The sequence below is a fragment of the Limulus polyphemus genome, unplaced genomic scaffold (assembly GCF_000517525.1).
Source record: "Limulus polyphemus unplaced genomic scaffold, Limulus_polyphemus-2.1.2 Scaffold1171, whole genome shotgun sequence".
In the NCBI taxonomy this organism is placed as follows: domain Eukaryota; kingdom Metazoa; phylum Arthropoda; class Merostomata; order Xiphosura; family Limulidae; genus Limulus; species Limulus polyphemus.
In genome coordinates, this window is record NW_013666781.1 from 118,295 (window position 1) to 136,186 (window position 17,892).

The 17,892-nt window shown below is 32.5% G+C and overlaps 1 protein-coding gene across 1 annotated transcript in view; it reads right to left on the bottom strand.

Moving 5' to 3' along the window:
• Positions 1-2,001: 2,001 nt before the first annotated feature.
• LOC106462459 (DNA mismatch repair protein Msh2-like) overlaps positions 2,002-17,892 on the bottom strand; it is a 196,351-nt gene continuing 180,460 nt past the window's right edge. The window contains exons 26-27 of the mRNA XM_022389729.1: positions 15,913-16,020; positions 2,002-2,232 (exon numbers count right to left, since the gene is read on the bottom strand). Coding sequence (XP_022245437.1) covers positions 2,080-2,232; positions 15,913-16,020 — 261 coding nt within the window. The 3' untranslated portion in view covers positions 2,002-2,079. The remainder of the gene's footprint in view (positions 2,233-15,912; positions 16,021-17,892) is intronic.

A 17,892-nucleotide genomic window follows, 5' to 3' on the forward strand; every position in this document is an offset into this window, starting at 1 on the left:
GATCTCCATTACCTTTTCTTTCCAAATTCCATTTAAAATTATGGCTATGCCATTTGTTTTCACCACTGTAAAACAGTTTATAACCATCATCTAGCAATCTTGAGCCTTTTCCCTTCAATTTTGTTTCTGTTACACATAATGCTCTTATTTTTCTTTCCTCCATTACATCTCATATGTCACAACCCATCCCTGTAAGACTTGACATTCTATGTGCCCATTCTGACAATTCTCACACTTTTCTCCACAGACTGTGGTCTCCCTTACCCATTTGTCACAGCAGTTGGGAGTTGCTGCTGTGCAATGCTTCCAAGATACACCTTAGCTCTATACTCTTTAACTGTAGACCAGAGATTCATATTTTGTTTTTGGCCATGGTTTTCACACTCGGCTGACCAGCTCTTATGGTAACCATCCTCATTTATCCAGGTTTGGGACCAGCATGCTCAGTTAGAATAAGCAAGGCTGAATTAGTTATAAGAAACTTTTAGATCTTCACATCATTAAAACACAAAGCATAATTTATATTTGAAATTTCCTTTTACCATGTGTTTTACAAACAGATATGCATATGTACATACACCACATAAGCATTGAGAGTAATGATTATTAGAAAAAATTCCAGAAGGGTAGGTGATGAACAGCAAATACAAATTATATAGTCTGGTCCAACACATGTTCAAATTTATAAGATTAAAAGCTTAATTTCATTGACTGATACACAGTTTTGGATACAGAAAAGTATTTACTTGTGATATGTTTAGTCTGCTCTTGCCACAAATCAGCATTCAAACTATGGTATACATTTATTAATTAGCAATCATTTTTCAGGTTTAATGAACAAGTTGTTTATTCATTGACACAATGTATGATAGCACTGAAAGGTTACCATTAATGTAAATAACTGATAAATTAACTGGAATACAAAGTTTCAGAATCTTTCTTTTTTGTATGTTTTTGCACAATTCTATAGGTTTCAAGTTTTATTTTTTCCTTTCAGGCTTCTTTTGTAATGCAAGTTCTTTAGCTCTCTGATCAGTAGATTGTAATCACCTGAGTGGTGAAAGAACAAATTGCAACCTTGGTAAAATCTAGTCAGAATTATTTTTCTCTTATACTTTAATGTCATTTAATTGAAAACATTTCTTCAGACTGATGTGTTGACATTTTCAATTTTATGAAAATCAAATAGTTATTAATGTTGAGCATTCAGAAATGTTATAAACAGAAATATATATTTCTAAGCACTATATTAAAAGTTCTATAATAATTAAATGTGTTTAATTATGAACATCTCTTGCCCAGGGGGAATGTGTCACCATTTTCATCCATTTATGTCATTGAAACCAGAGTTCAGCATCTGATGCTATGTGCCATCTAGGTGTGAGGTGAATTTGACTTTTACTGGACTTATTATAAATGTAGAATATTTAATGTTTTTAAACTGCACCAAGTCAACAAAAATAACCATACAGCTCCAATTATCTTTTAAACTATAAGAAGAAAGTTCTAATGGTTGAAAAAATGTAATAAATTAAACATTGTGGCAATTAGAGGCTATTAGTAAATGTGTGAAAGGTAGATATACAGCATTTGATAGTCCAGATACATGTTGAGCATTCAGAAATGTTATAAACAGAAATATATATTTCTAAGCACTATATTAAAAGTTATATAATAATAAAATTGCAGTTATTTTTAAATGTTTTAATAAATGATATGCAAGGTCATTATGTTTTAAAATGGTTGAACCAATACTGATGTTACATAATTTTTATTAGCTCATTTGAAATTCAGTTTTATATTTATAACTGTGTGGCTCAGTATTTTTATCGTATTATAAGAACATAAATATTTACCTTTTTTAAAATGACATCTTTAAAATATTCTAATTAAATGCTGATTAAATTAAAACAATATGTTTTTACATAGTGTTAGAAATTTTTAGATCTTCAAATCACTTAAACACAAGGCACCATGATTACAGACTTATAGATCAAAGAATGATTACTACGAACAAAGAAACCTTTATTTTTCCAATTTCTTTTTACCATATGTTTTACAAAAATTTCTCATAAACACTTAATCTTGTTCACCTGAAATAATTTTTTTTATTACAATGTTGTTATTGTTTTGAATCTCATTCTTCAATTCCTCAAAAGCTGACAAACAGTTACTGCCACTGCAAGTTTTCTGTGCTGCCTCAACAAAGTTATGCATAATTTCATCTGCTTCCTTTGAAAAAGTAATGAATCATTTAAAACTATGTTTTTGAGAGCTATTTCAAACATGCTCATTCACAACGTTCTTGTGGTCAAGAAAGTTGTTAAGTTGATTCTGTTCTAGCTGCATTTGTTCCTTTGTTATTCTCTGGAGGTAACACCTATTCTACCCAGTGAAAAATTACCATCCAGCATTCAGAAGCAATTACACACACACACACACTGCTACACATAGTATGAAGTCCATTTATTTCTTTGCTCAAACTCAGTTTTAGCTAAACTGAATATTACTTCATGATATATTCTGCCAATCCTTCTGTTATATAGTGAATCTACCTGATATACTCTTTGGGGAAATCAGTTTGACCTCAAAATACCACATTATTACCTCAAAGATAATTCATCTTTGTAAAATTTAATTTGATTAAAACAAACTTGCTTATTTCTCCTTTCTTTCAAGAATTAAAATACTGTATATTTTTTACACATTTTTATGGAAGTTTTCACTTCTATTACTATACAGTTTATGTTAGTAAGTGCTGTGATTACTATTATAAATAAATTTTAGTAGTGTGGTACTTTCAGGTATAATGTATTTACACCTAAATTAACAGGAAACCAGATGTGCTGGTCTTACCCAGAAGGCAAAATTGGCCAAGATCTAAAAACAATCCAAATAGCGCAGAGTTGTACAAATATTCTAGATTACAATGTGAGAGTACAACTATATGTAATAGTGTCATCTCTCCAAGAGGACATGCACTACCCAGATCATTGTTGATCATTCAAATAAAAAATAAGAACATGCCTTCAAAAATCACCATCTCCCTTTTACATACCATATTCCACTACAGAACAATCCTTCCCAATACAAAACACAAGTAACTACAATCGGGAATGATCAAGCATAATAGGTAATTAAAGCAAAAGTAACTTAGCCACACTCTATGACAAATTTTCTATGGTTAATACCAAACATACAGCTACAAATCTGTATGCATGGAAAAAGTTGAAAACTCTTCCTGAATGTGAAACATTCACCTGCTCAGGGGACAAAATATCCAGGTTCGCATAGCAATTTGCGAATCAAAACAACCCCAGTTGCATATCACTTTCCTCTTTACTTAGCATAACGTATGAATCATACCTTTCTCTTGTATGTTACCTTTGAGACTTCCCACAACACAGTGAAAGTGCTGTAATGTTTCAGTTTGATATACCAAAGCCAAAGCTGATGTTCATTTCTCAGACATTCCTGTCAAATGGCACATACAGTATTTTCACATTTTGTCATGCACATATCACATACACATACACTTTGTAGTGGTCTGTTCATGATGTTTGGAATGTGCCCGGTTGGCATCCGCAGCCTAACCAACTAGATTAGAGTAAATACGTACAGTACATGCGCTGCACATTTATCACTGAGCTGGTTACTAACTTTATCAATACAAGCCATTTTTACTTGTATATAGTTTTAATACTATAAATTTCAATACAGTATGTGTATCTTCACAAAATTTGGCAGATGTTTAGTAAATATTACAAGTCATTTGTAAACAAAATCAGTTTTTTAATGAAGTATTTTTACTAAAGACTTGTCCGTGAATATACTGAGTCTTTTCTGACCAGTCTGAGTGCAAAGTGATCTTCATATTAAGATTAAAAATACTTTTCTTCATCTCAAAAATTTCAAATGTCATTAGTGTAATCTCTTAAACCTCCTAAGTACATTTCAAACGTTTTTTTTCAGAAAAACTTTATATTTTATCATTATTATTTTCTCCACAGTAATTCTATACAAGATTGGTCAGTTTGAACGACCTCATAACCACCAAAAAAATAATAATAAAAATCTAAAATAAATCTAAACTATCATTTTTTTCTTTCTAGAATGACTTCAAATTGTAACATGAAAATACATTTGTTTATCTTAAGTAGCATTAAACTAGTAACAGTATACATCTAGTTATGCTTAAATATGACGAGTGCATAGAGTTCTAGTATTATTCACACCATTGTAAATCACTTGAGCCATAGGGGAATGTGCAGCTCACATGTTATCAAATTACAATACCCATGAGATAATCCAAGCTGCTTGCGTGCATGCCTCATGAAAAATTAGTATATTATTATTATTATTATTATATATTTTACATAATCTAATCTTCACTAATCTAAAGAGTTTCCTATTTTTATATTTTAGTTACTTTTACAATGATAAATAAAGAATACACATCAAAAACAAGAAATAAAATACTTACCGTATTTTTCAGAATATAAGACGCACCCTTATCTTGAAGACAAAGTTTTGGGGAAAAAAGCTACAGTCCCATTTGAAAGATTTTTATTGAAAAAAATTCAATTTGATACTTTAAAAAGTAGGATATATTGTTCTAAACACAAAAGAGCTCAAAATATCAAAATAAGAAAATACTGTAAATCAGAAAAAAGGTTTACTGTTATTTAGTTTGGTTCAAAACCTACAAAATCTTCATTGGTTTCACTGTAATTTATTTTTTCATTATTTAGGAAGCATTATAAATAGTTATGTTTTTAAAAGAAAAAAAACTACTATTGTTATAAATAACACATTCAATTGAACTAAACTATGCATGCCTATTTAAATATTTTTACACATGGCTTGTGTATATCGTATATATAGATATATATTATTAATACCTTCAGTGTATAGGACACAAGCAGATTTTGACATCAAATTTTGGGGTAAAAAAGTGCGTCTTATACACCAAAAAATATGGTACATGGGCCTTCTTTTTATTTGCTGTTACTGACACTTAACCCCTACCTTTTTTTTTATGTTAATGGTAGTAGTGCATGAAATAATTTATATTTTATCAAATAATGCACCAAAGAACATACAATTATAACATCCAAAAAGCAGACAATGTCCCATAACTATCACAATTTTCCTGGCTTTCTAATTATGCAACAAGAGCTGTTACAAATTCATCCAAGCTAGTTGATGTGTTTCCCATAGGAGCAAAGCTTGTACTGAAAGAGAAATTAAAATTTTTCTGTACAGAAAACAATGTAATATAATAAGTTGTTTGATAGATGAAAACCTTAGCTTTCCATTGGTTATAAATAATATTGCACTAAATGTAAGAAAGAACTATTGACAAACCGTGAAAGAGAGGATGTGACAGGTGAGTGTGGCAAGAGAGGTCTGATTTTCTATTTGATGGCTCTGTAACCAAACAAAATTGAAGGATCAAAAGTATGCTTTATCTGAGCGGTGACAATATTATAATAAGTAATTTATGTTAAATTTTGTACTTCTTGGAGGGGTGAGAAATAAATTAGAGGAGAAGGGATGCCTAGAGAAAAAATATCATTTCTCACACTAGGGGAAATTCAGGATATTTTTGTAATATTGCTTTATAAAATTAAGAACTTAAAACTTGTATACTATTAAAACATGGAATATTAGCTTTGATTTTATGTTATACTAATTAGTATAACATGAACAAATAAAAAGTAGTTTAATTAAATTTTGAATGTAACTTACTAAACACCTGGTGTCATGCAAGTAAAGGATGCTCATGGAGAGAGGGGTAATTACTGCTGAAAAGTAACTAGATATTTTCTTCTTCAAAAAGCCAAGGAGATCACATTGTGACGAGAATAATGAGGTCTCACCAAAAAAGAAATAAATTAGATTAACTTGAAAAACGATTTGTGGCAACCTTGTTCAGTTGCAATATCTTCAAGTCACATCTTTCTCTGGTTAATCAATTGTTGCATTATTTTGTGACAACTGAGGTGTTTGGTATTTTTTGCAATTTTGAAGTTTTACTTTATATACCAGGAAATAGTTTGTTCGTGAAAGGCCATGTATGGTACAATTAAATATTGGGGTTTGATACTGAATAAAAGTGTTATTAGAATAAAAATATACCATTTACCTCTGTCATGATATAAACGACTGTCTGGTTTAAATATTAGTGATTAATTTATATTTGTGAGTGAATATTTTATTATTTTTAAGTTTTGTTATAATAAGAGTAAAAAGCAGATGATTGTAGAAGGTTTTGTTAGCGTGAGACGAGCAGGAAGCAGCAGACAGACAACAATAGACAGATAATAGCGAAAGAGAATATAGCTGTGTGAAGTTAGTAACCATAGATGTGATAGGCCTAACGACTGACATAGACCTAGTGTTTAATATGTTAAGAGTGAAACTAACAGTATAAAAAAAGATAAGGATAATTTTATTTTGTCAAAGCATGATTCTAAAGTAATTGAATCAGCCTGGGTACACTTTGACAAAAGGAACAGAGGATCTTCAAAAGAAAGAAGATGAAACGAATTACGGTAAGTAATGCCACAACTGTAAGTGAATCACATAGAGAATACTAGTACGATAGTAATATACAGAAGATAGTTCAACTTCTCAACTGAAATTCTAAATTAATTGAATAGGCCTAAGTGGACTTTTGACAAGAAGAAGAGAACTATATATAAATAGTGTTTATGACATGCCTGTAATCTCTATAGTGTGAAGACTTTGTTGTACATACGTTTAACTTGTTCCAAATATATATACATATATTATTTAAAAACAAGTGTGTGCTGTTTATTCATCATTGAATTTACCGCTAACGAGTCACAGACACCTACTGTAGAAGAATCCTATGCCCAACACCATTTTTTTAATAATATTTATACTATTAAGAATTATAAGTAAAATCCAATTATTTCGACAATTGGCAAAAAGAACATATATATATATATATATATTCTTTTTTTTCTAAATCTGACAATTGGTGAGAAGAAAACGTGAATGACAGCAGAAATAAGTAGGCCTATCTATCTATATATATACACGCACAACTGTAGTAGTAACGAAAATAGAGATTAAAATTACGCTATATAACAATATCAATAGATTTTGATAAATGGGTAGAAAGAGGATCTCAACTTAGGTTAAAATACAGTGAATTATGAGAGTTTGTTAAACAACAACAAGAACTTGAAAGAGAAGAACAGCAACAGAAGAGACATATTGAGAAAGAAGAAAATGAGAGAAAGGAGAAACTAGAAATAGAGAGAATGAAAATACAAATTGAGAAGGAGAAAGAAGAAAGACTAAAAGAAGAAAATGAGAGAAAAGAGAAACTAGAAATGGAAAGAATGAGAATACAAATTGAGAAAGAAGAAAGAGAGAGAGGACAGACTAGAAATAGAGAGAATAAGAGCACAAACTGAGATAGCAAAACTCACCCAACCCGAAGAAAGAAGGACCCAAAAATGACAATTGAGTCAGGGCTAGCCAACTCAAGCTGCCCAAATTTGATGAACATAAAAATGACATGGATGCTTTCCTGGAGAGATATGAAAGATTTGCCCAAAGTCAGAACTGGGACAAAGGCAACTGGGCAGTCTGTCTCAGCCCACTTCTCACAGGAAAAGGCCAAGTATATGCAGGCATGACGTCAGAAGATGCCATGGATTATGATAAATTAAAAGTAGCTTTACTGAAACGATATGAACTTACTGAAAAGGTTTTTGTTAGAAGTTCAGAAAAGTCAGACCCAATACTGGAGAAACTGTATTTCAGTTTGTGGCATATCTGCGGCAATATTTCACCAGATGGACTGACATGGCCATGTGTGAAAATACTTTTGAGGGACTGGCAGACCTATTAGTACGTTAACAGTTCATGACCACGTGTTCAACTGACATGTCACTGTTTTTAAAAGAGAGAGCATCGAAAGATGTAGACAAGATGATCAAGTTGGCAGAACAGTATATGGAAGCCCATGGAGGTAATATAACTGGCAAGTCCAAGAATGTCCAGATAAATTTGAATCCAGTAATGGCTGACCAGAAGCAGGAGTTTACCAAAGGTAACAGGAGGTAAATAGACAGAAGGAAAAAAAAGATGTTATGTTTGTTATAAAATGGGGCACATTACAAAAGAGTGCAAGTCCATTACCAAAAAACATCTGCAGAAACCTCAACATAAAGCAGCTGGAGCCGCTTACAGAGACAGTGCTGGTAAGAAACAAGAAAAGAGTGACTGGCATTATGGATGTTGCTGCAAGAAGAAAAAGAATCAAGACTACTTGTCAAATTCAATACAAGAAAATGTGATTGATCAGTGCATGACTAATGGTTGGCTCAAATTAGCAAATGGGTCAACAGTGCCAATAGTGATTGGAGTTTGTGACAAATATCAAAAGATGCCAATATGTGAAGGCTATGTTGGGGACAAGAAAGTGAAGGTTCGACAAGACACTGGATACAGTAGTGAGAACCAGTTTAGTACCCAATAATCAGATGACAGGCAAGGTACGCTTGTGTGTGCTAATTGATGGGACAGTGAAAAAATTTCCCATAGCGAAAATAAAGGTGGAGACCTTGAGGCCATGTGTATCAAATAACCAATACACGACTTGGTAATAGGAAACATACCAGGTAGTAGAAACTTTGAGGAACTAGACAGAAAGAAGTTTGATGAAATATCTGCTGTCACCACCAGAGCTAAAGAAAAGAAGAGCAAACAAGACATCAAGTCCCTGCAAGTGTCAAAAGGCTATATACCAAATTTAGGTTTGCAGGAACTGAAGGAAGCACAGAAGAAAGACCCTTCACTGCAGAAACTTTTGGACAATGCCCAGAAGAAAGTCGAGCACAAAACAAAGGGGGAAAGATACTTATAGAATAGAGGACCAAAAGGGAGTTCTATACCGAATCTATCAAGGCAGTTATATTGGGGAAGTTAAACAGATCATAGTACCAACAGAATACAGGACTCAAGTGATGAAGTTGGCTCATGAATCAGTTGAGGGAGGACACCAAGGAACAAATAAAATGGCAGACAGAATCACCAGTGATTTCCATTGGCTGGGAGTAATTGGAGATGTGAGTAGATTCTGTGACATCTGCCAAAGGACAATACTTAGAGGGATGGTAGTCAAAGTGCCATTGGGGGAGATGCCTCTCATAGAAGAGCCATTCAGCAGAGTAGCTGTGGACTTGATCGAGCCACTAGCGCCTGTGTCTGACAAGAGCAACCAGTATGTGCTAACAGTAGTTAACTATGCAACATGTTATCCAGAAGCAATGACATTGCCAAAGATAGAGACAGAGAGAGTAGCAGAAGCCCTCCTGGAGATATTTTGCAGAGTAGGGTTTCCGGAGAGAAATTCTGAGTGATAGAGGACCCAATTTACTTCAGAACCGACACAGGAAGTGTGCAGACTCATCAGTACTTGGCAACTCTTTACTACCCCGTACAATCCTAAATGTAATGGACTTTGCAAGAGAGTCACTGGAGTTTTAAAGAGTATGCTAAAGAAGATGTGCCAAGAGAGACCACATGACTGGGACAGGTACTTATAGGCAATATTAATCGCTTATTGAGAAGTCCCACAAGCAAGTACAGGATTTTCACCCTTCGAGTTACTGTATGGAAGTACAGTACAAGGTCCAATGCAAGTATTGAAAGAGCTATGGACATGAGAAGAAGAGTCAGAAGTAAGGAACACATGCCAGTGTGTGTTAGATCTCAGAAGCCGACTGGAGGAAACCTGTCAACTTGCTCAACAGAGTTCGTATGCAGCTCAAGATAGTCAGAAGCATTTTTATAACAAGAAGGCCAAGGACTGACATTTTAAAATACGACAAAAGGTCTTAGTTTTGCTACCCACAGACCACAACAAACTCATCCTGCAATGGAAAGGACCTTTTGAAATACAGGAAGTACTCAACAAAATGGACTACAAGGTGAATGTGAAGACCAAGATCTTCCATGCCAAACTGTTGAAGAAGCATTTTGGGAGAGAAGAAGACCTAAAGGGTGCAGCTATTGAAACAGATATGGATGTTACAGGTGTGGCCATCATAGATGCAGAACCAGAAGACAGCGACTTTGTCTTAGAAGATAAGCACCTACTATGCCTAAGGACACTGTATAGAAATAAGATGTACAAGGACGTGAGTATGAGTGTCAAACTGACTGATAGGAAGAGTAATAAAATCTACTGTGTCAGCATACAGAGATTAGGAAATACAGACCTCAGACAACACAAAGTCAAGATGAAGATGAGGGATCCTGTTAAAGAGAAGCCATACTGGAGACCCTATGTTAGGAGAGACAGATAAAGGAACTGCAAATGTTGGAGCAGACTTTGTATAAGAACTAAGAACAGTCTTTATATATAGTAAAAAAAATATTGTAAATATTTTATCTTGAAGAGGGGGTTTATGTCATGATATAAAAGACTGTTTGGTTTAAATATTAGTGATTAATTTATATTTGTGAGTGAATATTTTATTATTTTTAAGTTTTGTTATAATAAGAGTTAAAAGCAGACAATTGTAGAAAGTTTTGTTAATAATTAATTGGTGTCGAGAATATAGAAAGTGGCTATACGACTATATAATAAAAATATAAATAGTGTGACACGAGCGGGAAGCATTAGACAGATAATGGCAAAAGAGAATATAGTTGTGTGAAGTTAAGTACTGCAAAGGTGATAGGCCTAACGTTTAATATTTCACTGAATGAAGCAAACAGTATAAAAAAAAGAAGAAGGATAATTTTATTCCGTCAAAGCGTGTTTCTAAAGTAATTGAACAGAGGATCTTCAGAAGAAAGAAGACCAAACAAATTACAGTAACTTGCACCACAACTGTAAGTGAATCACACACAGAATAGGTATACAATAGTAATATAGAGAAGATAGTTCGACTTGTGAACTGAAATTCTAAAGTAATTGAATAGGCCTAAGTGGACTTTTGACAAGAAGAAAAGAACTATATATATAACTGGTGTTTATGATATGCCTGTAATCTCTATAATGTGAAGACTTTGTTGTTCATACGTTTAACTTGTCCTGATTACATATATTATTTGAAAACAAATAAAGTGTGTGCTGTTTATTCATTGTTGAATTTATCGCTAAGAAGTCACAGACACCTAATGTAGAAGAATCCTAAGCCCAACAACAACATAGTATGTATTTATACTATTAAGAAATATAAGTAAAAGCCATTTATATTGACAACTGGCAAAAAAGAACTTGTATGTATAATATTATTTTTTAAAATCTGACAACCTCTTTTTAATTAGTGGATGTCTTTACAGATAAGACTTTTAGTTTTGGATTTAGTTGCCATAATGTGTTAAAATGATGAATGTTAAAAAGATGCTAAGCAATAGTTGCTAATTGCCTGAAAAACATAGGAAACACTGAAAATGCTATGCATACCACTATTTTACCTCCATTATTTACCTTCAGGCCATCCCCAATTTTTAATTCCAAGAAAAAACAAACAAAAAAAACAACAATATACTGGTCATTAAACTGCCATAAGTAGCCTTTCCCTTGTGAAACACAACATTATACATAGACTTGACAAACAACACAGCTTTTTAACAATATTACAATTCAGTGATACCAAACAGACTATTGTGTACAACATACTATCATGAGTTAATAAAACCTCTCCATGATTAGAACTTGCAGCATTTTAGTTATACAATAATACTGGAAATAAAAACGTGATGAAGATATCCTTAAAAAATGACAATTTATAATACTTCAGTTATAGGATCACATTAGTGATGATAATATTTGATAAAAGAAACACTTCAATTATGAAAACACTAACTGTACCACAATATTAGCAAGGAAAACTTTAAAAACAACAATTTATAAAGCAGAGGCAATAATAACAGCTGTTGAGTAAAATCCTTTAAGATTTGTAAATAAATTGATACTCGAAACTACTGGCACTTGGTGAAACTCCATAATTATAGAATTGAGGGAAAACAAAACAACTGTATGTTTCACAAATACATCATTTATTACGACCATGGTTTCTTGATGTACCTGATGATGGCTTTACTGGTGAAACCATGGTCGTAATAAATGATGTATTTGTGAAATGCACAATTGTCTTGTTTTCTTCAATTCTTTAAAGTTTGGTAATCTACTACTAGCTAATGCCATATTTATATTTCACTTTGCACAAAAACTTGAAAGAAATTTAACTAATAAGTTATTGATGAGATGGGTAAAGTTATCTTTTTTTTTAATACTGGAAGACTATTATAACTAAAAAAATTATTCTGAAAAAAAAGATGTTTACTTATGGCATGACACATATATACAAGTAGTTTGGGCAAGATTGGCACTGAAGCATTTACTATATTACAAATCTTATGAATTTTAAGAAATAAAGTTTTAATTAACATAATAAAGTATTACATAGAGAAATGAGAAATATATGACTCCAAATAGGTAACAAACCTAGAGAAATACAGCAGACACAGCAAACCAAAGGATGTTATAACAAGCATGAACACTAACTAGCAAAGCACATTACCAAATAAGGGTGAGACAAACTCAAAACACATTATGAGTTAGCTGGTTATACATTCCAGGCCTTGACTCAAGAAGTATGGAAACTAACAGCTATGCTTACCAGCACCAAAAAGATGTGATTCTATGAGAGAAAGCAACAAATGTTTACATTATAAAGCATCATTAGAGGAATCAACTTCATAAAAAACGATTAACAGAAGTCTGAAGTGAATCAACGATTGGAAGTGTATCTGTATAAAGACCAAAGTTACATGATTTGTCTGTATACACTCCGAGTTAATAATCTCAAGCATTTACGGCAATGTCAACAAATGGTTATGGTTTGGTGGAAGATTCCACTTGTACCAATTAATTTGAAGGAACTACACTGGAAAGTAAATCCACTGGACTTGTTGATTAATCGTAAAAACATGGAAAATTGTGTTTCAACTCTGCAGACATCTTACTCCAGCTGATCCTGACTAACCATTGGGCTTATCATCATAAATGTGCTATAAACCTTTGAAAAATTTGCTGCACAAACTCTTTGTAAGTAATGCTATCTCCGGTCAAGTCTAAGATAATGTATAATAGTCTTTAATAATGTATAATGTCTGAAAAGAGAAAAAAAGTTATTGTATTGAAGATTAATAGATATCATTGAATTATTAAGAGATATATTAGAACATTTGCTATCACAGTTGTATAATAAAAACTATGACTAAAAGAATTTCTTGTATTGCTTTAACCCTATCGCCATGGGTATCCTTTATTGCACATGACAAGGTTTTAGTGTCTTGCATTCAAAATTGTATGAAACTACTTTTCGTTTAAGTTATACCAATTAGTATAGCATAAAATCTTACCTAATAATCCATATTTTAAGAGTATATAAGTTCTTGATTTCATAAGGCAATATTTAAAAAAATCATAAATTTTCTTTACTGTGACACATTTTATCTAGGTATCTTCTCTTCTCTATTTTATCCATCACCCCCTCCAAAAAGTACGAAATTCAACATAAATTACTCACTATAAATTCGTCATTGCTCAGACAAACCATAATTTTCATAGCCTTCAATTTTGTTAGGTTACTGAGCTATCAAATAGAAAATCAAACCCTCCTGCCACATCCTCTCTTTCAGGATTTGTTAAAAGCTCTCTCTTACATTTAATTATATATTATCTATAACCAATAAATGGCTCTTGTTACATAGTTAGAAAGCCAGAAAAATTTAAAAATTACTCAGTAACCTCTAAGTTTTTACAAATGTTTGATCCCTGTACCTATGCAGCAGAATGGGCTGCAGAGAGGCTTACAAATGTCACACGGGTCATAATCTTCACCAGTAAGTGCTCATTGTCTCAACTGTTGGCAAAGCAGCTCTGGCTGGTGGTCATCATCCACTAGTAACACCTCCATTTTCTCTTGAATTGCAGCAATCAGAGTTGGGGTTGGGTAACTACCATGGTCAACACCTGCCTGGGTGTCTGGTAAAGATTACCCTATTAGATCTCATATACACCAGACCACATGTCACCACGATGACCTTCAGTCCACAATGTCTTCTGTGCACCAAGATCCATCCTTAGGGGTAGAACTTGATCAGCAGCTCTAAACACTCATTGCTGTTGCAGTTCTTCTTCATGAGTCTGCAGCTCAAGTAAGATTGTGATCACGACTATTTGCAGTAACAGTAAAAGTCAGACATCCAGGAGAATACTCCTCTGAGACCCATCCGCTCTCTCAGATAGCCATCTACCCTCAGTGACACATTCTTCCTTTTACTTCTAAGTCCCCTAACTCACACCACAAAGTTTCTCTTTACTACCTGACTGAATTCTATTACTCCAATTGAATTGAAAAAACAAGGAAATACAGATTAAAAATAAAATGAGTAGAAATCTTTATTACACAAATAAAAGTTAATGAGTGTAGAGGACATCAGATGATGCTGTTCTTATCCAGAAGCCAAAGAACAAAAGCTATTTACAACAGTATCATCTCTCCCAGAGTACATGCACTACCCATGCCACTGTTGGTCACTCTAATAACAAATATGGACATGTTTACAAGGTATCATCTGACCCACCAAAGGAAAAGATTACCACCCACCTTTACATAGCATATTCCAATATACAGCAATCTTTTTGATAAGCCAACAGAAGTGACAACAACTGGGAATGACCCAGAGTATTAAGTAATTAGGGCAAAAATACGAATGTCATGAACATCTGTTTAATGTTTTGGAAATCAGAGAATCAAATACTTTTCAATCTTCAGAAAATGTTTTCAAAACTCACTTCTATCAGGTGTTTTTACATGTGCCTTTCTTTGGTATTGTGGCATTCTCAGGTTAAACTAATTTCCCTCAAGATTGACAAGATATGTACCATAATAGGAGACTAAGGAAATATATTGCACAGCCATTCCAAATTCTGTGAACTTAACCAAGCGTGTAAAACTAAAATATGTTAAAATTCTCTCCAAGTTGTTAGAGACAGAAAAAAAAGCATAATATACATGAAACAACAAGTATTTTCCCACAATGCTTATGCTATCCACAAGAGTGTTGGTCATCCCCACTGAAACACAAAGGAGGTTGTAGCCTCTAGATATCACCTAAACTTCCCAGGGGAAAAGGGGTTGCTGTCTACTTTCACACATAGTATGAACAACTTTTCAGAAATCTTTCCCACAGGAATGATATAGAACAAATAGGTAGCTAGAATGAAAAAGTTTAACAACTTTCTTCACCAAAGTGCTATGTGAAGACTGCACATACATGAATAAATAAGAAAAATTTTATATTAAAATGATGGGGTACCAAACATGTAGTATGCTTGCATACCACAGTAGTAAGCAGTTAATCTTTTAATATTAAATATACAAGTCATTTTAATGCTTGTTTCTTCTCTCTCTTAACTATGACCAATTTGTCACTTGTATAATCTACTAAAAAACATAAAAAACTACAAAAAAAAAATGTGAGAAATTCAACACACTTCATTTACCAATGTGAAAGACTTTTTATCTGAGTAAAGAAAAAATACTCGAAAACAGATGAAATGCTTTAAGTACACTTTTGTTCTCAACTTTTTTAATAGAAAACACATTTCTCAGAGTGTTAAGCAGTTGTTTTACTAGATACTTAGATCTAAAGATCTATAATGGTGAGGATGAATTATATTTCTTTTAATGGGTAAAAATGTGGATAACATTTTAGTAAGAAAATATAACAAATTATAAGATCTGAAAACTACCTAGAAGTTTAAATAATACCCTTTTTTCATAAAATGGAAAAGCTTATAACATATTTATAGTTATTTTCAAATATCTGAAGGCACAGTACCTTTAATATCTTTTGTTTCTTTAAATGAGGTTCCATGTCCTCCTTGCCCTTCATTTCTGAACTGTCAATACTGAAAATTTCAAATTCTTTGACCTTTTTTTTGGCAAACTGAGGTAAAAAAAAAGAGAATAAGATTGATTATCACCTTTAACAGTTGATTATTTAGCAATAAAGAAAAATTTGTGTTAAATTTCTTGTAAGATAATATGATCATTTTCTATATTTATTTGGTCACAGTTTCAATACTAAAATAAAATAAAGTGTAAACATTTTAAGCTTTTGATACAATAAAATAATAAGGGTTAACTATAATTTCCTCAAACAACAAAATAAAAGTTGAGGAATTTTGTCAGCACTGAAAAATTCTAACAGGAGAAACTTTTTCTTCTGAAGTCTTTCCTCTATGTTACTTAACTGTCATGCACAGATGAATGCACACTATGTCCAAAGAAAACTGCATCAAATTTTAAAAATTCTGAAATCTAAAATTTTGATTCTGGGTTTATTTCAATATGCTCCAAACAAAAACATGTTTGTGAATTTCCTGAAGTTTATCTGAGCACAATACAGCACTTGTAGTCCCCTAGGAGGAAAGTATAAATAGTTTAACAAAATAGTGCTAATTTGATCTTGTACCTTCAATTACAAGCACAGTCGTATTGATTTTAGTCAATCACTGTTTGTCAACTGTGGTTTTCATGGAGTGATGTAATTGCCTATAAACTCAGCTTTGAAAAATTAAAAGCTAGTACATTCGAACCATATAATGAAAGATCTTTTTTTGTTCTTTTCAACTGTATAAGGCAGATGGCATCTGTATCAGCAAAGATTGGATCAAAGTTATAAAAACTTTTTTTTTGTCATACGTGCTGAAAGAAAAGATGTTCGAGAACAACTTCTGCTACAGTTACAGTCTTCATTTTTTTTTGTAAAGCTTACACATTAGAGCATGAAAGTTTAGATAAAGTTTCAAGTACCTCTCGTAAATGCAGATTAAAATCCATTTGAATACTTAACTCTTTCCCAAACAACTTTATTGATTTTACCAACAATAAAACAATTCCACAACTACAGCTATCTAGGTCACTGAACTATAATGTCCCAAAGCTACAGGTAATGATCTCTTTACCATACACAGGACCACACTCATGTATCTTGAAGATGAAAGTAAACATAATCAACAGTCTATACACAAGTTCACCTTCAATGTGAGTTGAGACCTTTATTGGAAATTCAGAATTTTTTAAGGTTTAAAAGACTGTATCCAGTTTCCTCAACAGTCATATTAATTCTGCTGCCCAACGTGTGGAGGCACTTACGTCGGATTGACTGTTAGATTGTTTAAAATAACACTTTAATTCTAGGTTCAAAGGCAATTCAAGCATTTGGACGCATGCATTAATTGAATGTAATGTGGTTCCAACCTTCAGTATGTTCAAAGTAATCATTAAGGCCAAAAACAAGACTATGCTACGGTTGAAGGAGACTTCTAATCCTTCAAATGAAGCCTAGATCGAACAATCAGCAAACAACAACTGAACTTTTTTGATGTTTGCTTTATGATTTTATACCTTGTTTGAATTATGACAGAAAAATAAATTATTTTCATGAAACAAGATGAGGTAGGTTTACTTAAATAATTTTGAATGTAACAATGTCATGCCCTATTTTGATGACAAGAATGTTGTGTAAGGATACATTCACATTAGGTTAGGTTCACATTAAGTAACTGTTTGAAAGTGCAAATAAAATCACCAAAAAGAAATATAAAATAAACAAATCAGGAATTAATATAAAATGGGTTTAAAAGATATTATATATATATTAAATGTAACCTTTTGACTAAAAACTTTTAGTTGGTTTGCAGCTAACTTTGCTATGGTAAAAGTCATTTTTATTGTACACCAGTAAATATACACCTGGAAAAAAAGTTAAGCACCCCCGTGTTTTTTTCAAGTGATTCAGATTCGACGTTCTTGT